Consider the following 20910-nt stretch of genomic DNA (forward strand, 5'->3'; position numbering starts at 1 on the left):
AGCTATCGCGGTTAGCTAGCGTGGTCACCAGCTTTATTAGCTTGAACAGGTGTGAACACTATTCACCTGCGTTCAGGCGGGCTGGCTAGACACTGGACAGAAACAGTGGCAAAGGAGGTGACGGATGCTCAAGATGAAAAGGCCAGGAGGGCAGACGCCTTCGAACGGCTTTCCCGTAAGGCTGTTACTCAAACCCTAAACGCCTAATATAGGGCCGCAAACCTGTACATATTTCTGCTGGAAATAGATGTGGAGGCTTGGCATCACCCATTCATAGGTGCATGCATGCGTGTGTATTCTTATGGCTTCATAAGTCCTCATGCACGCGTACTGTTTCTACATTGTAATTGTGTGTGTGTTTGTGTTGCTTGATGCTGTACCTTAACTGATAAGCTTCTCTAAGATGCTCTTTTTCACACGCATCCATGTGATCATTAGCTCTACCTGTGTGTGCCCACCTTGCAGCTTGTTAGTTCCCCCTCTGGCTGTGCAAATACATATGCAGGAATGCATGCAGCTCCGATGTGTGCATAGTTAGTCATGCGTGTGCTGAGACACTAATCCAATGGTATTTCTCCTGGTCTTTGTGGTTGTTTTCCTTCTCTTTTAGGCATATCGGTTGATTTGCGCACATTGTTTCTGCTGGTACTCCGTCAGCTTCAGCAGCAGCACACAAATTTGCACTCCACTTTCTCTTCCAATCTTGGCACTCTCTCCTTCCTTTGTGCTACAATTCGCAACAGACATGCCTCTACAGCAGATAGCACGACCTGCAGTGACTGAACGTGCAAGTGGCGTGCTCTGTATGTTTGCACACCACACGGGGACTCTGAGTAGGACATCAGGCCTGATGGCTAGTGAGTGGCCCCTCAGGAGTAGAGACCCAGCGCCTCTGCTGAGTGGCGGCTATACTTCTGAGCAAGCCAGTAAAACTGAGCTGGTGTGTCAACCGTTAAGGTGAATGTTTCCTCAGCCTTGTAGGGCTCTGTGGTGTCCTTATTGCTGCCGACTTGGGGATAGTTATGGAGTAAGATGAAAATACAGACGGGATTGTGAAAATGGGGATTTTGGATGGGCGCCCTCCTATTGCTGCTGCTTTGACACACTCTCAGTACAGCAAAGAGATGCGCCCCCACGTGAAATAGACCTAGTTCACCATACTCTATCCATACTCAAAGACGGCACTGGCACAAACCCTGAATAGGAACATGCGCCTTCGGCCATGACCCGAACCCCCAAACCTAACCTCCAACTTTTCCAAAAGAATGAGGAACGGACCATCAAATCACTTTGCGCTTTTTCTAAAGCTCCCAAAACCAAAGTCGTGTTTGCTCAAGACGAAACACGTTGATGCAATGTTGACAAGTGTCATCTGGCACAGCATATCCCAACACTCCGTCTCCCGGGGGCTCGCTGCAGAGGTATAGACGCGCGCTTTATTTACAAACAAGGCTTCCGGCCTTAATGGCTATTCACTGATAGCTCTAGCTGATGAGTTCCTCTAGGCAGCTGCATAAAACGGGTCGTAAATTCGCGAGGGACATAAATGTATGTTCACGCAAATGACCATTCCTTGTCTCCGAATGAAGCCTGGTTGTTCGTCTGCTCTTCAGCTCCATGTCCTGTTGTCACATCGGTTCAATCCCCAATGCCTGCCTCTGCTACAAATCCACGGAATCACAGGGCTCATCCACCGAAAAGGTCGGGCTTAATGGATGATATTAACTATTTGCTGGCTGCCGTGTTCACCTACCGTACTCTGGGTTCATTCAGTGCAGTCCGGTTTATCATTTTTGGTGCAGTCTAGCTTCGTTAGAGCCACCATGCTGTGAGCTTTTAAGTATAAGGCAGACTCAATGCAAAACAAGTGCTTGCTCCTCTGGAGCAACATGCCAAATGTACCTACCCCTGTTTGGCATTTTTACGAGCAGAAGCCAAATACAAATGCTATCCAGTTACTAAAATACAAAGAGGGTATCTGTTCTGCGCCATCTTGGGCTATACAGAATAACGAATCAGTCGTCAAAGTACCAGGCACTTACAACTCCAGCGGCCCAATAGTTTGTAGCATGCAGTGCACAACACCTAGAGGATGAGCCGCCAGAAATTAGACCTACCAGCTTAGGAAGGCAAAGTGACCAGTTATTCCTCCTGTTGTGTCATGCGCATTGTGTTTTTGCTGGCAGAGGCTACACTGCGGGCATTTTTACACGTAGATCTCCCCGTGTTAGAGAGAGCAGAGTAATGAAGATTGCCTACAAAATCCATTACAGTGACCGACAATTCCCTGCTTTGGTTAAACAAGGAAAAGACTTCACGACTTCCAGCAACATCACAGACATTCTAAATGCAGTAGTGTGCACAAGAAGCTCCTCCAAATGGTCTAAATGCGAAACATATTTAAAAGTGGACGTGAAGATGCACGCTTCAACTGATGACTGGCATACAGCCGTGCTGGAGCATAAATTTCATTGCAAGGTACTCGACGAATATTCTAGGCTGAAGCGCTTTTTCATAGTAAGGGGGAGCTAAAAGTCAATGTGTATAGAATTGGGAAAGCCAGCATTGCGAATTGTAGACCAGCCACCACAGCAGCAGGACACGTACTAATGCATCTACTGCTGTGGTGCACACAGGGGTCAGGGCGTGCTCGTGCATTTTCCTAGCTTGTAGTGATAAAGCCGGAGGAACAGTGGGCCCCCTGTAATAGTTGGAACAGCGCTGAACGAGAAACTGGATGCCCGGTTCAATAAGGTTGCCACAAAGCACCGGTAGCACACATGCAATGCTAAAATTTAGCATACGCAGTGGAAGTGGTCGAAGAAATGAGAAGCGTTTGGTACTGCATTTTTACTTGGCAGAGGGTCAACGGCTTAAAAGAGCATAAGCAACGCTAAAATACAAGAAAATTCACTGACAGAGTCTGCCAGGCTATGGCAGAGCAGGGCTACATGAACTAAAAGAGAAAGGATGTGAAGAAGAAAGTAAACAAACTAAAGCCTAGAAATAAGCAACTAGTGACAGCACTTCAAGAGCCCCGAGAAAATAATGTACCGCCGTATCAGAAAAAATCTGTTTTCATCGCTGTTATTCTCTACACCCCCAGACATATAGTAAAGCACTAGATAGAAGCTCAATTTTCAGCTCGTGGGCTCCAATGCCAAGAACACTTTACAGAGCATCATCACTCGTACTGCTCCATACCATCGCAGCGGACGGAAACTAGCAGTTAAATATGGTGTGTCGGCGTAATTTTATTTATGCTTAAGCCATATACGCGCGCGTTAATTGGCCCTTTGTGCTGTGGTGAAGGCAGAAGTAGGAAGATCACACTGAGTTTCCGGTCGATTCATGCAATGACAACCCGGAATGTCGAAACACGCACACAAGCAGTCACTAATCACAATGCTGGTGGTTACGCATCTTCAGCACTGACGTGTATTTTGATGTTCTTCCCTACAAAAAAGAACTGCGTGGAGTCATTATTTCTGAATCGCTGACTCTCTCGGACCCCCGTCGAGAAGGGGTGCCACAGTAGTAGCCCCTGGGTCCTGGCATGACGGGCCCTATTCCACTACGAAAAATGCGTGTCTAACGATCAGAAAATACGCAAAAGTAGGAAGCTATGATGACATTTTATTTTTGGAGCTATTTAATCATATAACTACGCTGTCTGACTTGCTGCTGCTTCCCTTTCAACGGATATCCGGGGGCCCCCCGGGGCCCCTAGATCCAATGGCTCCACACTCGTGGCAAAATGCGGCAGCAGGCGAATGTTGCCTTAGTTATCATTGTTTTATGTTCAGCCTTCACGTGTTTCTCTGGAGTCAGCGGCACAGTGCTTCAGGACCGTTGCTACGGATCCATACAGGGGGCCTCCTGCAGGACTCCCCTCAGAACGCCTAGAGAGGTCTTCTTGCCCCTATCATCCCGTGGCAATTCACTCTCTCGCTACCAATACGGTGTCGTGATTACTGGCGCGGGGCCTTCTTCAAAGGGACTAACTTGCTTCCAGGGACCCTTGGTTGCTGTGCGTACTCGGTCACGTGCTAATACTGTTTTCGCCCCCCCTGTTGCTACCAGGCGTTCTGTTTTACGCACCAATGCACCGGGTTCCTTCTCGTTTTTCGTTTCTCGGCAGGAGGGTGGGGACAGCGTCCAAAACAAGTGGCAGCAGCCACACTTCAGCAGAAGCAACAACAGGAATGAGCCGTCCAACACCCACAGCAGCAGCAACAGCACAACTCCTGGTAACTACGACACCAGTAGGCTTTTTTCTGGTTGCATCTGTGAGGCCCCAGGAGGAGACATTTCGTCGGCCTCCCTTCCTGGGGGGCCCCTTGTCGTTCGTTTTGCCCCGAGTCCAACCGGACTTCTCCACGTGGGGGGTGCCCGTACGGCTCTCCTCAACTTTGCCTTTTTGAAGGAGCACCAACGACATTTGGGATCCCCAAGCGGCTCCTCAGATGTTTGCAGGGCTGCAGGAGGTGGACGTTCGCGCCTAATCTTGCGAATTGAAGACACAGATGAAGCCAGAAGTAATATCGACACCGAGAGGGCCTTGATTGAAGACCTCAAGTGAGACGAAAACGTAGTGTTCGAAGCCAGAGACATACCGGTATGGACAACTTCGCAGCCGTAGAGTGTTTGAAGTCTGGAATGCCTTCTCTCTTCCCACAGGTGGCTGGGCGTTTCATGGGATGAAGGACCCGACGTTGGAGGCCCCCGAGGCCCCTACCGCCAGTCTGAGAGGCTCAAGATTTACTGGTTAGTCGTGACCTCCTAAGTGATCAACTCGAATTCTCCTTTCGAATCAGGTTTTGGGAAACGCAATATCCTAGGTCTTTGGAATGGACTGCGTGGAATGTACAGGCAGCATGGCCAGGAGTTGCTACGGCAAGGCTTGCTCTACAGATGCTTCTGCAGCAAAGCGCGGCTGCTGCAGCTACGACAACAGGTCCGTGCTTGCATGTAGAGGGTTAAGGCTCACCTATGCTACTGGCTGTGTGCTTTTTGGAAGCTGAATTTCAAGATGTTCATATACAGTTGGGTGCGTATAGTTGCACATAGATGTGCATGCATGCGTACGTCTTTTTGCAGTGTGTTCAACAGGGCCTGCCACCCCGGTACGATGGGCAGTGCCGCTCTTTGGATCCCACAAAAGCCGAGCAGCTCGCAGCAGAAGGCAAAACCTTTGCGCTCAGATTCAAGTAAATCAGTGGCTGGTGCTGCTGGCCCGTAGAGCAGCTGCAGCTTTCAGTGTTGGAAGCAGCAAGTCCTAGCGAGCCTCCTGAATTCTTATGCTTAGGCAGTTCAAGTCCAGTTGTCTGGTGCTGCCACAGTTTCTGTCCCTGTTGCTATTGATCGCCCCTGTCGCCACTGTGGCTGGTGCGTGTAGGATTCCGACGGAGCCAGACGAGATTCGCTTCACGGATATCCTTAGGGGGACCCTTTCCTTCTCCCTGAAAAGAACGCTGGGCGACTTCGTCTGTTTTAGACCAGCGGACCAGGGGCCCCCCAAGGGCCTCTCAGGCTCTCCCTGCCCGCTACTGCATTCCCGAGAGACGCTCTCTGAAGGAACTGGAGGCCCCCGGAGCGAGGTGCCCTTGGAGGGGGGCCTCCTAGGAGTTCCCGTATACAACTTTTGCGCCGCCGTGGACGACTGGCTAATGGGAGTCACTGCTGTGGTGCGAGGAGAAGAGCATATCCCAAATACCATCGCGTAAGCTCTGAAAACGCACAAGTCAAAGTGCTGGACCCCAAGCGCTAATAGCAGCACCTGCTGCACCGGGGCACGAGGGAGGGGCGGGAGTCTGTGGTCGCCTACGCAGGTTACTACTTGCCGCCACCGCTGCTTCAGGTATATCTGCAGCTGTACTATGGAATAGCGCGTTGGGAAAAAAATGCGCTCACAAAGAAGCGTTAGGTTCAAAAGGGGCCGCAGAAACGCTCTAAGGACCCTTGAGACCACAAAGGAAGGAAACGTAACTCTTGGGTGTGTTCGAGCTCAGGCAGATGCTTGTGGGAAGGGCGCTTGGAGCTCCGCTGCCGCGCATATGCCATTTGCCAGTGATGATCGCAAAAGAAGGCGGCAAAATAAGCAAACGAGCACAATCCGGTAGCGCAGGGACCGTGGCGTGTGGCAGCAGCACCGACCGCAAGACCAGCCGCAGCGGCGGCAGTAGCAGTACCAGCGTTAATGACTACACAGTCAGGGGCCTAAGGATGCGAGGGTTTCATCATGAGGCGGTAGCTGAATACCTCAGGGGCCATCACATTGGCGAGTTGAATCAGAAAGGGTGCGCGGAGAGGGCTGAGCTTTCACTCTTTGCCGTGTTTGTTTTGACTCTGGGCAGGGATGCATCTGTACTTTTGGCTGTGCTTGAAAGGTGTGCGTGAATTCGCGCGCAGCAGAGAGCCACGAAGCAACTACTGGATGCATCCTTTTTGGTAGGGCTCGGCGTTTTAGACACTTGGCTCATGATTCTGTGCATGCCTGTTGTGCTTTTACTGATCCAGGCCGCCTAAGCCCCTATTGAGTCTCTTGGGTCGCAGCGCCTTTTGCTTTGATGAGGAGCATCTGCGATTTGCGCACAGAAGAAAACTCCTACAGGTGATTTCCCCGAGAGCCCGAGCTTCTTGCTGTAGCTGCTACAATTTCGTTCTTCTCTGTCTTGTTGCAGTAGAGCGCCTGTGTTGCGCTCAAGACAGCAGTCGAGTGACCTCACTGAATCCGTGAAGCCTGAAATCGTCAACTGGAGTTTGCACAGGCTGATCTTCGTGTTCAGCACTTTGCGGATGCCGCAGCTAGTGGCTTGCCCCAATGCGGAGCCCCTCGTTGGTTTCTTTTTGAAAGTCGTTGCCCAGGCACCTGGCGTCTGCAAGGATGCTACACACTTTTGCCAAAACCCAGCCGCAGCACCCACAGCAACGAGAGGCGATTACGTGGAGGCGCTGTCCGCGTCCCTGCATGTCACGGAGCCCTCTTTGTTTGCATTTCTCTCACTGGCTGCCAGGAGGTTGCTGCTTCAGCATACAACGCCGTCTGCCGTGTTGAGGGAATTCTCCCTTTCCTTGAGCACTCGCCTGCCCATGCAGGTTTTAGGTGCCTCGGGAGCTGCTGCTGGGGCCACTAGATTTTCTTGCCCGTCCATTTGGCAGCATTCGGAGTCTGGCGAGGAACGGCAGTTTCGCGCTGTTGCGGCCGCAGTGGTCGAGTCAGGCGATTTGTTTGTTGCCTTGTCCCGTGCAGCGGAAGGCACTCAGGAAGCTGAAAAACAGAGAGGAGCGGCTACTTCCAAAGGACAGGATGAGATCAGAAAAGGATTCCCAGAAGGGGAGGTGCTGCAGCGCTTTGAAAATTGGAAAGACCATTTGAGCAGAAAACTGAACCTGGATAAGGCGGGTATAATGAAATGCATCAGACGCGCCCTCACAGGACAAGAGACGGGTCTGCCTCTTTTACAGCTGGTGAGTCAGTCGTTTGAGACAAACACACAAATGAATTGCGTGGGGGCAGCTTCTACTACGTGCCATCAGGTTCAAATGACTTCTGGTGCCTTTGTTCGTTTCTGTGTCTGCATTTCAGCTCGAGTTGCTGCGAGCTGCAGAGGCCGCAGGTCTCTCTCCGTTTGGCAGTCGCCATGCTTTTTCCTCTCTAGTAGCACCCCAAACAAAGCAAGTTGAGGCGAGTACAGGTTCCACACGGGGCATTACAATAGATCACTGCGGCCTTCAGTGGATCCAACAGCACAAGATAGAAACTATACAACAACGCATCGCAAACCTGGAGTACATGCTGACTGCTCGCAGCTCATACACCCAATGAAGCTCTTCAGTCTCCCAAAACAATCGATCAAGAACGGTCTGCTGTACTGGCTATTTTGATCCTATAACCATGCAGACGGAGATATGCACATTGTCGTAGCCAGAGAAGTCGACGTAAGAAGAAGTATACAGGAATACAAAGCAAGAGCTGATTTGCGAACAACACAAGCAGACCTATCTGCGTATTCTTTGAACTGCACGCAAAGATTTAAAATGCCCCCTCTGCTCCCTTCTGCTTAAGAGCTGCTTATCTATTCATTTGGTGTGTCTATCCGTCACGCCAGGGCACGTAGACGTTTAGAAGCCACGTAGTGTCTTGTCCAACAGGCATGTGTCTTGAAACACAGAAAAGCAAGGGGCACTCCTATTGGGACTGAGCCTGCAGCTCAGACACTACAAGAACCCAATAGGAAGGTGGCTTTCCCTAGCTAGTTGCTTGAGGCTTGTCAGAGGCTTGCTTGTGAGAGTCAGCCAACAGATTCGGTTCTGCAAGTCAAGACTGATTGCATAAGTCTGGCCGTCTCCCTCTATCTTCCTGCTGTGGGAAGGGAAAACGCGTTTCGGAAGCTGGATTCGTCTGTGAAATAGAACGAAACATTACTGAATTGTAATGCATGCGTCCAGAGTGCCATCGGGTCGCAAGCTCTTCGTGACCTGCACTGGTTTTTGCATTCCGCGGCCCTTCTTTTCTCGGCGTTTATGTTGAGCTCAATTACTATTTACATAAGTTCCAAAGGTATGCAATAGCTGGAGCTTCTTCCCAGTCTGTGGGGGATCGGAGCGATCGACTTTGAGCTAGCGTACAAGGTGGTGTCTCTTCCAGTTCACTTGAGGCTTCTCGCAGGCTGGTTTGCAGTAGCCCATGCAGACGCGCTCGCCTTAAACGAACCTAATCTATTCAATAAAGTAAGAGCTTTTGAACGCGTCACATGCGCCTATAAGGGCGATTTCAAGAATGCTGATGATGATACACACTAATAAGGAATTGAAAAAAGCAATCGTCCTAGCCCGCAGAACCCGTTACGTCTGCCCTCTACGCAGGAAGGAACGAAGCATATAAGCTCGCTGGGCTGCACTGCCATTGATGCCGCTTACGTGCAGCGCAAATGCAAGGGGTTGTGAAGCTTGTTACTCAGAGAAGCCTGTTGCTTGTCTGCAGCCCTTTGAGCGCTTGAACGCATTGGAGAAACAAGCAACCCTCTCTCTCCGCTCCTCCTCTACGTTACTCTATCATTTCAAAATGCATTCCAAGGTGATTAGTAAGTGGTGAATTTACATGTTTGCATCTAATCCTTGTTCTTCATTCCTATGCTTGCCGGCGCGATTGCATCAATGCGTGCCTGCAGCGTAAAACCTGTGAATTGAAAGTTTGTAGTTCCCGAGCAGTGTATGTTGCTATCTGGAATATATGGCCTGCCTCCACCGAAAGCACAGTAGAGCGATGCATGCATAGCCAAAATGCTAGCAAAACCAATAAGTTTCGATACAGCCGATGTGCCGTTATTGTGGTTTTATGCAGGAGATGCGATGCAAACTCAGCCTTCGGCTGTCTCATTGCACAACCCTTATGGCCACGCCATGCTACCCGATAAGTCTTCCCCCTCACTAAACCACATCCGATACACCGGAGGAGCGTGAGCGAATGGCCTGAACATGGACAGGCGGACTGCTTGGAAGTGTTGGTAAACAGCAAACCGGGTGGCGATGCAGAAAAGATACAGGAGGGGGAGGAGAGCGCCGAGGAAGCATGAAAGGTGCGACATAAGGACAGCAGATGCGTGACAGCGGAGGTATAAAACGGGGAAGCCAAGCCGAAAGAGGAGCAGAAGGCTAAGGAGGCGAACAGATAGAGGGCGAAACAGGTGAAACCGTAATTCGGAGGCCCTCAAATATCTTGCCTGTCAGCAATGGGTGTTGCTCGGTTGAAGCGTGCAATCGTCACAAAGTCTTCCGTTGTCTCGTGTGTTATAAACCTACACAGAAAACACAAGACCATCATGCCATCAGCCCTCTTCTCCCTCCGTCTCCGCACTTCTGCCCCTTCCTGTACTGTTGGCTCGGGATGGCTCTCCCCTGTGTGCCCCTTGGTTCTGATTCGTAAGGCCTCCTGCCTTCCTGCCTACCGTCCGTCGATCGGATAGTGGTCGCAGTCGTCTACGTCCCTTGGCACTTCGCAGCTCCATACGCGCACCATTTTCTCCACGCCGCTAGTCGCGAGCATCGGGGGACCCCACAAGCCTAAAGGGCTTTGGGGAGAGGGGCTACAGAGAGCACAAACAACTCCACAAAGCAGGCAGTGCAACGTGACAAGCCACAGCAGCAGCAGTCGCTGCAGCAGCGCAGCAAACAGTTTGAACTCTCGTGACAATGCACAAGTGCATGTTGTTGCAGTGTTCGCGCTCAGAGGTGCTGGCGCAAGGGCGTAGGAGTAGACTGTAGGCTCAACACCCGCCGTAGGCAAATAATAAAGGCATGCACTCAGGAGTGAAACCGTGGAATGCGCTGGCTGCAATCGACACCAAAACGAGAAGACGGCCCAGCAGCCCAGCAGAAGATAAAATTTCACAATAGCAAGCCCCCCATAAGCAAGCAGGAGGAAACAAGATTTTGCAGATACCCTAGGACTGCAAATATTGTTGCATACCTGGCACAGCAGTTCACCACACAGAGATGACCGGGGAGACACACAACCCGCTGGAGGGCTTGCGTTGCTGAGGGCCTTTGGGGTAGAGGAGAAGGCAGCCTCCACATATGAACCTGGAAATCACCATAACCATAACACACTCAATGCTCCCTTTTCACGGTTCCCACACAGCCCTGGCCAGTTGGCAAACGGCAGCAGGGTCCCACGGACTAAACGCCTGCTCCATGAGCGCACGCAAGTGAGGGAGACTCTGAGTAAAGCAGAACCCGATAGATCCCAGGAAGCCTTGCATCCAATCGCTTGCAAACACAACCATATACCCATATAGGACCAGCCCCACCCCGCGTATACAGCACCTTACTTGGAGGTCCTCTGAGCCGCAAGCGACGTGTCTCCCATCAGTAAGGAAGCATCCGCCCTTCATGGTTGTGAAATTGGTGTAGCCGTCGCTTTGCAGCTCAAAGAGTGGCAGCTGCAAACAGCCGAATGGACAGACAGCCCAAGAAGGGGGCCAAGGGAAGCTCTAGGAGCGGAAGTGCAGAACCAACGAAAAGGGGCATGCAGGAAAGAATAAAGACACCGATCTGAAGCTAATCGGACATGCATTGAGGCTCGGAACTCTACAGATTAGCCGTGAGAGAGCGAAGAAACACGTGTGCATGTTGTGAACGCCCTCCTTCCGTGTCACAAGCCACCACCTCCTTAAACACAGGAGATTTGGCGAGGAAGAGATCTACACAGGCTTTTGATCAGCAGTTCAGAACAAATGAAGCACACGAGGAGGCAGAATACAAGCCGCCCGCCTAAAGCCCAGCGATGCACAACGCAGGTGCAGTGCCACGCATGGTGTCCCCGCCTTCGGATGTACCTCCCAATCCGTGCTGTAAATGAGGGGTTCCTTTCTTCTACGGACTGCGAGCAGCAGCTTCCCATCCCAAGAGAAGACTATCTTGTCCACCATTTCGACGCACGGCACGTCTGCCAGAGTTCTTGCGCGGTGTCGATGACGGCTTGCCCCGATCTGCCGAGAGACGGTTCTGTAAGTCGGAAAGCGGATTGCTGGCAGCTGAGCAGCTATGGCCTCGGCTTGCATGAGGGCCTCCCGCACGCCCGGGGGCCCCTCCTGCAGCGAGCCGCCCTCAGCTGCCCCTATGCGATCGCTGGCAGGCCTCTCAGCAGCCCCTAAGGGGCCACTAGAGCCCGCGCCAAAGCTCTCGAGGCCTTGCGCGGCATCCCCCAGCGGCTCCTCACGGTGTCTCTCCCTCCGTCCCCGCTGCCGAGCGCCCACGGGCTGCGCTGCACTGCTGGGAGACCTCTGCCGAGGCTCCTGAGCGCCGGCTCGGATGAGGGGCCCCCTTCCCCCAGAGGACGTCGTCCCCACCCCCTCCTCGCTCCTCGCGAGACAGGGCCCCCGCCTGGCAGCCCCTTGGCTGCGGCGGCCCCGTCGAGTGCCTGAAGACTCCCTGAGTTCTTCCATCCCCTCCGTCGCGGCGCCCCTCGCACTGGACTCGGAGGGGGTTGCAACGGCTGCACGACTCGGCTGCGAGGCCTCCGGGGAAGGCCGTCCCCCCTCTCCCTCCTCCGCTGGAGCTCCCGTTTGGGCAGTATTCGAAGCGGGGGTGCTCGCATGGTGCCTGAGCCTCTCCGAGAGCCGGCGGATTGCAGCTGCAGCCTCGCGCGCTGCTGCACGCTGTGCGACCCGCTGTGGCCTCTGAACGGGCTGCTGAGGGGACCGTGAAGCTCGAATCGCTTCTGGAGGCTGCGTTTCCAGCTCTGCCTGCTGCGCCTCTCGGCAGCGTCTGCGCTGCGGCTGCCAGACATCGGAGGAGAGCGCTGCCGCAGACGCGGCATGCTGCAGTCGCGTCCTAGGCATGACCGATGAAGGTTGCCCAGTGGGCAAGCCACTGGCGCTGCTGCTGGAACTGCTGCGGTTGCTAAGCTCGACGTTTGCCTCCTGCTGCGCCGTGGCAGGGCGGATACAGCGTCGCTTGCCTCTGGCGCTGGGAGGCGTAGCAGCCGCACGGCTTGAAACGTCGTCCGCCTCGTCTTGGTCCGCTTTGCTGCTGCTGCTGCTGCACTTGCTCCTCTGGGGTGGCACTAATTCTTCTGCAGCCGCTGCAGACGACCTCGCAGGAGATTCTGGGGAGCTAAGGGCAGAACACTCCCTCGAGTGACTCTGGCGCCTCGCCTGCCGCTCCTCATGGCTGCCCGCTTGCTCAGAGAGTTTCGCACTCTTCACCGTTTTCACACTGGCACCATCCGAGGGCACGCGCACAGTGGAATCGCCGTCGCTTCCGGACTTGAGGCCACTTTTGCTCCCACCCACAGGGGCCGTGCTGCTGCTGCTGCCTCTGCTTTTCATTCTGCTGCTGTCTTGTTGCGTTGCTGGCGCTGCGCTAGCCGCTCCAGGGTCGGTAATGCCAGCGGAGTCTGGAGAAAGGACTGCGCTATCTCTGCTGAGGCTTCTTTGACGACGGATCCCCCCCCGAACCCGTCTCCGAATAATGCGCTCAAGGTGATTGCTCCTGGCATCGCTGCTGCTGGTGTCTCTGCTGCTGGCGTCTCTGCTGCTGGTGTCTCTGCTGGTGCTGTCTCTGCTGGTGCTCCTGAGGCTCCTCTGTCTGGTGCGTCGTCGCGCCAGAGTTGCGTCTCCTGAAGCGGCTGCTGTGGTTGCCCCGCTTTCAACAGGAGAGTCTGGAGAAGCAATCTGCCAAACCCCCCGAATATGTCTCTGCCTTCTCGCCCTTCGACGCCACTGCCTAGCCCACTGCTCACAACGTATCACGTAGTCCTCCTGACCTAGACTGGTGACGTCCGAGGGCTCATACAAGTCATATTCACCGCTGTTGCTGTCTCCATGGCTGCTACCATCCCTGCTGCTGCTGTCTCTACTGCTGCCGCTGTCTCTGCTGCTGCCGCTGTCTCTGCTGCTGCCGCTGTCTCTGCTGCTGCTACTATTGCTGCTGCTACTACTGCTGCTGCTGCCCAAGGTTCGGCCCCTCCGGTAGCTGGCGCTGACGTTGCTGTATGTGCTACTGCTGCGGCTGCGGTCAATAACATAACCTCGAGGCTTCTCGTCCTCCTCCTTGAGGTCGCTGTCCAAAACTCCCGGAGCCCGTAGCCTCAGCAGGGGCCGTGCAGTGCGCAGGTCCTGTTGCAGTCAGTGGCGGCAGCAATATGACACATAAGCAAGGCTGCACTGCACACTATCCCCTTATGTGGCACTGCCCCCAGACCCTTTTACAGAAAATGCCGCTGTAGCCACGGGTAAATAAAGCGCGTGCAGTTAGGTCGAGGTGTGACCAACGGTGCTGCCCTGAGAAAGACACTCGGCCATCTTCCAGACCTCAACAAGCTCTGGCGTCTGAACGCCTACATGGGCATCCCTGCTTCCAGATAGCAGCTTTTAAACAGAGGGTTCAAGGCTTAATGGACTCGTGCGGCTTACGAGGATGCCGGCTCCGCAACTGCCAGCGTAGGCGAGCTGAAAGGGGAGGGGAAGATGCGGGTCGACGCTCGTGAAGTCTCCTGTGTTTCGCATAACCGGGTGGCTAATCTCTGGCCTCTCTCTGCATCCAGTAGAATGAAGGGAAAAGCACAAAAGAGGCACAGAAGTCACCACACAATGAGGCCGAAATCTCGCCGTCCGCGCGACATCACCTGGATTTTGTTTGAGCGAAAAGAAAAAACGGTGCTTTTTGACGTGCGCCACACAAGAAGGTCAGGTGTGTTGCCATACAGGCGGCGTCTCGTGCTAACCAACGTTTAAGCAGCCCGTGGGAGCAACACAGACTCTCCGAGCTCAACGACGGCATCGTATACACATATATCGTACATCCACGAAGCATAGAGCCCTATGTGCGTTGGCGTTGCACCCAAAGCCGCGCAGATACTCGCAAAGGTCCCGGCGGACCAATGGGAGGAAAGTGTCTTAACTGCATTGACAGGGGAGTGTGCAGTACCGGAAGTCGGCGAGCGCAACAAAACCCGCCTCCAAAGCAGCAGCGGCAATCTGCCCCGCAGTGTCCACGAACTTGGCCTCAAAACAAGCCCTCGTTCGCGCCCGCGGAAAGAAAATAAGCTCATCGTCGGCCGCCTCCAGAATCGCCATCGCCACATTCCTCGCAGCGACTCCAGCAGCCCTACTCCCACTGCCACCATTAGCAGCAGCAGCTCCAGCGGCGGTTGCTTCAGACGCGGTGTTTACGACAGCAACCCCACCATCCGGCCCTTCAAGAGCAGGAGGGGGTGGAAGGGGTGGCGTGGCGTCTGGGTGCGTGAGGGGGAGAGAGAGGGAGCTCATTTCCTCTACCATCGGTCCATGCAGACGGCCGTATATCGAATAAAAGTCGCGAGTCTCAGAGGCAGCAGAAGGGGAGGCTCCAAGGGGCAGACGAGTTACAAGGCCATCATTTGCTGCCGTCAAGGCGTGGCTTCCCAGGGCTGCAGCAGCGGCAGCAGCAATGACAACAAGCTCAGCCCCTACTTCTCCCTTCTCTTCTTCAACGGTACAAGCTCCTGTCCCTTCTGCGTATCAGGAAGAGGAAGGGAAAGACTAGCTGAAGGGCGGGAAGCTGAGCAGCCAGTAGACAAGGCAAGCGAACGTACTGTCAAAGTCAATGCAGAAAATGTTGTCTGTATGTTCGGTTCGCATCGCAGCTTTTGGTATTCGGGGCCACACACGAGGCTCCCAAATGAGCAGACGGAGGTCGTCGCCTCCACTAAAGAGCCAGGGCTCTGTAGGATGAAATCTGAGACGCGAATACGCCGCAAGTCGGAGAAGGAGGAAACAGCAAAACCGCCATTACATGAAGATAGTCAGCGGAAGATATTGCGAGTGGGAGAAAATATACATCGCATAGAGGTAAGTGGGCAGGCACATGCAGTGATATGTGCAGTAACGCTGTCCTTTTGAACGGCCCAACGCGATGTACACATATACATGTATGTAACGAAGGGAAGAAGGCACAACGCATGCGGATGCTGGAGGTGGCACACACGCCGAACAGCAGAGACTCTGAGGGAGAGACCGACGATAAGACGGTGAGTAACGAAGCCAGAATTGAAAAGACATCGAAATACAGGAAGCAAACAGAGAAACAGCCGGTTTTCCGCGGGAGCAGTGTCGCACTTGATAGCATTAACGCATCCTTCATGGCCTCGGAAACGGTAGGATGATCGGAAGAACTCCGTGCGCACACACGCCCTCAGCATCCGCTTTGTTGCCCAAGAGCGGCTAGTTGCCAGCAAGCGACAGCGGCTTGAAGCGCTGCTATTCACGCTGCGGGGGCGATCCATATCCAGCCACACTTTCCCGCCGCCCCAAGGGCCTCTCTCCCTGCCACGTGGATCCGATATCGCAACGCCTTCAGACGAACAAAGGCGCCTAACATCCTCAGAGGCCTCCTCAAGTGCACCAAAGCCGTCAGGTGGGCCGGATAGGACCACTTCTTTATTTTTATTAGTGGCCTGGGGCTGGCTCTCCAAGGGTGCCCTAAGATCGCTCGCGACCCGGCGTTGTTGGATCCCCCGTGCCATCTTCTATCCAATAAGTGATATGATTGATGGTTGATAGGAGGCGTTACGATTCACACCAGGGTAAGGGAAAGTTGGAGGTGCAGAAGCGAGTGGAACGGTGTGGATTGCGCCTCCTTATCGCCATCAAGTCTAGGTCTTTGTCCCGAAAACGCCGCTGCTGCTTCACTCGGCGGTTGCACACCTGTGTGTATGTGTGTAGATCAGCGATAAAAAGAGAACGTGGTGTACGGCAGTGCCACGGCGCTTGCAGCTTTAGACGACGACCAAGTGGACGAGTGCCGTGGGGCCGTCACGCACGATCTGCATAGTGTACATACACACAAAAAGCTGCCCAGCTCGGGAGGCAGCGGAGATCGATAAGCACAACGTCTATGCTGTTTAGAAGGAGGCCCATAGGTCCCTCGTTGTTTTCCGGGCAAGCGGGATTGTTGGGAGCCAAGTGGAATTGTTGCAGCGTGAAGAATACCTGGAATGAAATAGGCGGCACTGTTCATTTTATTATTTTGTCCAATGAGGACGAATGGTGTATTTTCCTTTTCATCGAGAAAGCGCCGACAGGAGATCATGGCCGTCGAGCTTCCAGTCGCATGCAATCCTGTGTTGGGGTGCTTCCTGATTTCCTACTCTATGCAATTGAATAATTTTTGTGTATAATATTAAATTATTCTGTCATGTGGATCCCTATTGTGGCGGCCTTGGTACAGCGGAAGACAGCAGAGTGGCAGCTACTCTGCATACGGTCACCTGCTCACACACCCTGGGGAAACTCACATATGTGTGAAGCATCAGATCTTTTCCAGGGAGAATTATAAGTAGAAATAATTTCTGTCTGGGCCACTAAGCGAAAATACAACGGTAGGTGACAACGGCTTAGTCGCACATCATTGCATATGTTCCCAGGCATATCGCGGTTCCTTGAGGAAACTGCACAAGAATGAATAAACGGTTCGAAGGATCCAACTGGACGCTCATATGAGAATAATTCAGTGAGAAGGACTGAATTCCTGTCTTCCTGCCTTGTTCAGGGCCTGCTGCACGCAGGCAGAGAGCCGTAGGCGGGGGTGTGAGAACGGTTGTTTGTATGCTCACTATGATCGCCATATTCTGTTCAATGAGATGCTGTGTAGGATTGAGAATATATGACAGGCAATGATTAGTGTTGCTGCTCTGAGACATAAGCCTACGTCTTTTGTGTACACTGGGAGCAGCCCAAGGCATGTTGCCAGGGCACAGCTAGCTGCATCACAGCTCTCTCCTTCACCAGTATATGGGGCCCAGAGGGGGCTGGGTAAAATCTGTTGGGCTACTGTACAAAAGAAACAGTAAGTGAGTTGCCAAGCATTGCCTCTTGTCGGCATTGTGACTCCGTGTGGAGACTCAACCAAGACTGCTACACCTTAGAATCACTGAAATGGATTTAGATTGGCCCAAGTTTGGAGTGAACAGTTAGAAGACTTCTCAACGTCTTGTTCTCTATCAGGGGTACCACACGTGTAGTTTGCCCCATAAATCGTGGAGATTTTCTGGACTTGGTTCGTGTCAAATAAAAGGCATCAAATTTTACCGAATACACCTGTTCGGAGATGAGCAGCGTTAGACTGCCGCAGTGATCCATGAAGAATTTGTTTCACATCGCGTTCTGTCAACGATTAGGGGTGACGATTACTGGCGTGGTCTGGACACAACTATAGACGAGAGGGAATAGATGCAGGGAGTAAGAAGTAACACGCCACCATGTGGCTGGCTGCAGTTGGTCCCTGAAGTGAGGATCATGAATCACTTGCATCTAATAAACATGGGCAGTGTGTACATTAGGGTTCCTCTGTAAGTGCGCCATTACTCGTCATTCCGGTAAACGCAGATTTCCTTTGATTCATACTTTGTTGGCTTGTAAACAATGTTTCTTCTGAAAAAAATATATCACTCTGGCCTTCTGGTTACTTGGCTTTAGAATGTAGGATAGGGCCGGTTGACACGGCCAAGGTATCCATAGATTTCAGATTCTGATTTGAGTCATCCTTCTGAGCAAAAATGCCAAGTGCGCGCTGGTTTGGTCTTGGCACCTAACCTAGTCCATACTTTGTAAAGCTCACAAGTTGGTGCTCTAATCGAGAAGTCGGTGCCCATCCTGCGACCATCTGATTTGCCAGATGAAGCAGATCTGGGATATACTACCAAGGAAGTGGCCGTTCGTCTACGTTTTAGCGTTCACAAACCAAGGTTTCACATCTCTCTATTCGTCGATCTATTGCTTCATTATTCTGCTTTAGCAGATGGAGCTGAACGCACATACTAGAAGCAAGGCAGAGATATCTCGGAGAGCGCAGGGAGTTTTAGGTATGTAGACTTGTTACCTCTAAATATTCACCTATGTCATGGCACAGCACACTGTCTGTTGCGACAAGACTACTTTCCCAAACACATAAAGCATTCAGGTGGACTGACTTTATGATGGATTGCGTCGCAAATGCTGCGTTGCGCAGAAACCGGTGAGTCAAATCCTGTATGAAGGCTTGAACTGTGGCAATTCTTACAGGCAGAGGGCGTTTTCTGTATGGAAGAGAACCAGCATTGGAATGTCTTATCTTCTGTCTAACAGGCCCCAAGGAGCACCTGTTACTCGTAATTTATGGCCTACAATACAAGTTATATCTCTGCCCAGCTAATGAATTTTTCCAGCTATTTCCCCATTGCTATGTTCACGTTACCTTGCAAGGCATGCGCCGCTTCAACAGGTGTTGTGCCACAGGCAACTTCAATTGGTGGAGGCTTCTCCTCTCCCGGATTGTTGCAAAAGCAAATAAGCTTTGTGAGCATCGCAAGACATGATCATAGATACACAACGATTGTTGGGGATGCTGATGTCCCACTGGACTTAGAGCCAGTAGGTGCGCGGAGAGCCGCTGCATCGTACTATGCGCCTATGTCACCCACAACGCATCTAATGCCGCTGTGCAGAAGTCTCAGATCCAGACTAAATGCAAGCTGGATAGAAAGTTATTAGTTGCTTTTCAAATGAGACCATTTCATCTCCTTCCCGCGCCCCTCCTAGTTCGAACATGAGGCGAGACGGCTACCTACTGTGCGTGCAGCTGCACCTCGTGCTTAAGGTTTCGAGTATTCTCAGCTAGTTGCACATAACATCTAGCGCACAGCCACATAATACTGCGTCTTGTATCGAGATAGCGGTACTCTTCGGTCAATATGATATTCGAAAAGGCGAGACAACAAGTGTACTCTCCACTGATCCTGAGTTTAGTATACCTGGTGTAGTAGAGAGTGTTTAAGTGCGGCTTGGCCTGCTACGCGGGGACCCTTCTGAATATGTTGATAGCCACAGCCTTGCTGACCCTTTCCTATTGGGCAAAGCAACCCCCATTCTCATCAACAATAGAACAAAAGAACCCAGACCTTCGAAGACACTGGAGTTCTGCTGTGGGTGCTGTGATGGGGTCTTAAGGCTGCAGGTTTTCTAGTAGAGACGCCGGGAGAGGAGTAGTCGTTAAGTAATGCACACCTTTGCAGAAGTATGCTTTTGAGGTTGCAGGCCAGGATGAATGGATAGCTTTCTACCAACCCACGAGCCCCAAGTTTGTTTTAGACTTTGGTACTCGAATACACTCCCGTTGGATTTTGCCATTCCTCTTCTTATCGTGTTTTGTCAGGGCTGGCCCGCTGTGCGGACACTTAGTCAATTTTGTAAAAGGAGTGCGAGGGGGTATTACTCAAGCTTGCATGCTTACCCTTATATATGAAGCCCCGCAGACTTCAAGGGTGACTGCTCCAACAGCATTTGTAGAAAAAACAGTTAAGGCTAAATAATGAATGACTGTTTTAGCGGTAAAATGATGCTGCGCGAGGTGCGAACTATCTCACGGCAGGCTTTGAAGCTATGATAAAGGCTATCGATGCAGTATTATCAGGAGGTTATGCCGCTCTTCCATTACGGAGTATAGCCGCCCCAACGAGGTTTACGGGCACTACAATCGAGTACAAAGGCGGTAGCAGGAATTTCAAGCAAAGTCAAATGAAGAATGACCTTTAGAATATTAACGTGCTTCTATTGACGTTGCTTTATTCTATGTTTCCTAATTAACGCTGTCCCTAGAGCCATTTTGAATTCTTAGTGCATATGTCCCACGGGGCTGGCCTCGGCGGCTGAGCACTTTCGAATTGCCGCATTTTTTGCCCGCCTTTACTTCTACCCCACCATCTTTCATTTATTATAAAGCCTTGGGTTTAATTCTAATGAAAACATTGCATGCTAGATTTCAAGCTCTAAAAACACGTCCTATCGGATCCCACAATTCACGCCTCCCTGAGATCTCTGTAGCACGTACAACCTGCTGCAGCTGCCAAATTGTTCCAAGCGTACTAAGCCTCATCATCTTCAGCTGCTCAGCGTCTTCAGCTCTTTCTTCAATCAGGAGGTGTAGTGAGTGTTCCCCGTATCGCTGCTTTGAGACCAGCGGACAAGCAGCCGCATGTGTGCCATCGAGGGCCGCGCCGTAAGATTTACTTATCCTGTCCGCGACGGGGGCAAGGAGGGCACAGGGAATACTTTGGTTGTATACATGTCTTCGGCCTGCATGCTGGTGCAGCAGCTGCGGTAGCATGGAGTCTGGGCGAGCGACCTTATGGCTGAGTGGGAGTGACACACTTTGGGCCGGTCGCCTGCAGTATCCTTATCTGCGACGTGCCCACCACACTTGCGTTCCCACCGACACACCTTGGCCTTCGTCGTTCGCCATGGCACGTGCACATCATCGACTTCTATCACTCTGCGTTGTGGCATGCGTCTCAGAGGCCTTGGGCTTGTTCCCTTCGTCCCAACCTGAGGCCCGCCAAAACTCATTCTATTAAGTCCGCACAGCAGGCTATTCTCTTTTAGAAGAAAGAAA

General features: G+C 52.3%; 2 protein-coding genes across 2 annotated transcripts; one reads left to right on the forward strand and one right to left on the reverse strand.

The window, feature by feature from the left end:
* Positions 1-1546: 1546 nt before the first annotated feature.
* LOC34619669 lies at positions 1547-8067 on the forward strand. Its single transcript, XM_026334166.1, has 13 exons — positions 1547-1754; positions 2069-2517; positions 4295-4578; positions 4681-4767; positions 4873-4957; positions 5101-5210; positions 5399-5501; positions 5565-5722; positions 6012-6389; positions 6520-6613; positions 6808-7470; positions 7589-7697; positions 7904-8067. Exons 1-13 carry the CDS (start codon positions 1547-1549, stop codon positions 8065-8067), a joined length of 2892 nt encoding a protein of 963 aa, XP_026189951.1.
* Positions 8068-9712: 1645 nt separating this feature from the next.
* LOC34619670 lies at positions 9713-16009 on the reverse strand. Its single transcript, XM_026334173.1, has 13 exons — positions 15603-16009; positions 15080-15222; positions 14434-14914; positions 13920-14040; positions 13386-13622; positions 13100-13178; positions 12286-12820; positions 11973-12093; positions 11340-11717; positions 10833-10928; positions 10472-10584; positions 9951-10088; positions 9713-9800 (listed from the first exon to the last, which is right to left on the reverse strand). The coding sequence occupies exons 1-13, from the start codon at positions 16007-16009 to the stop codon at positions 9713-9715; spliced, it is 2937 nt and encodes a 978-aa protein (XP_026189958.1).
* Positions 16010-20910: the final 4901 nt, after the last annotated feature.

This window comes from Cyclospora cayetanensis, unplaced genomic scaffold, assembly GCF_002999335.1.
Source record: "Cyclospora cayetanensis isolate NF1_C8 unplaced genomic scaffold, CcayRef3 CcayRef3_contig_108, whole genome shotgun sequence".
Classification (NCBI taxonomy): Eukaryota; Apicomplexa; class Conoidasida; order Eucoccidiorida; family Eimeriidae; genus Cyclospora; species Cyclospora cayetanensis.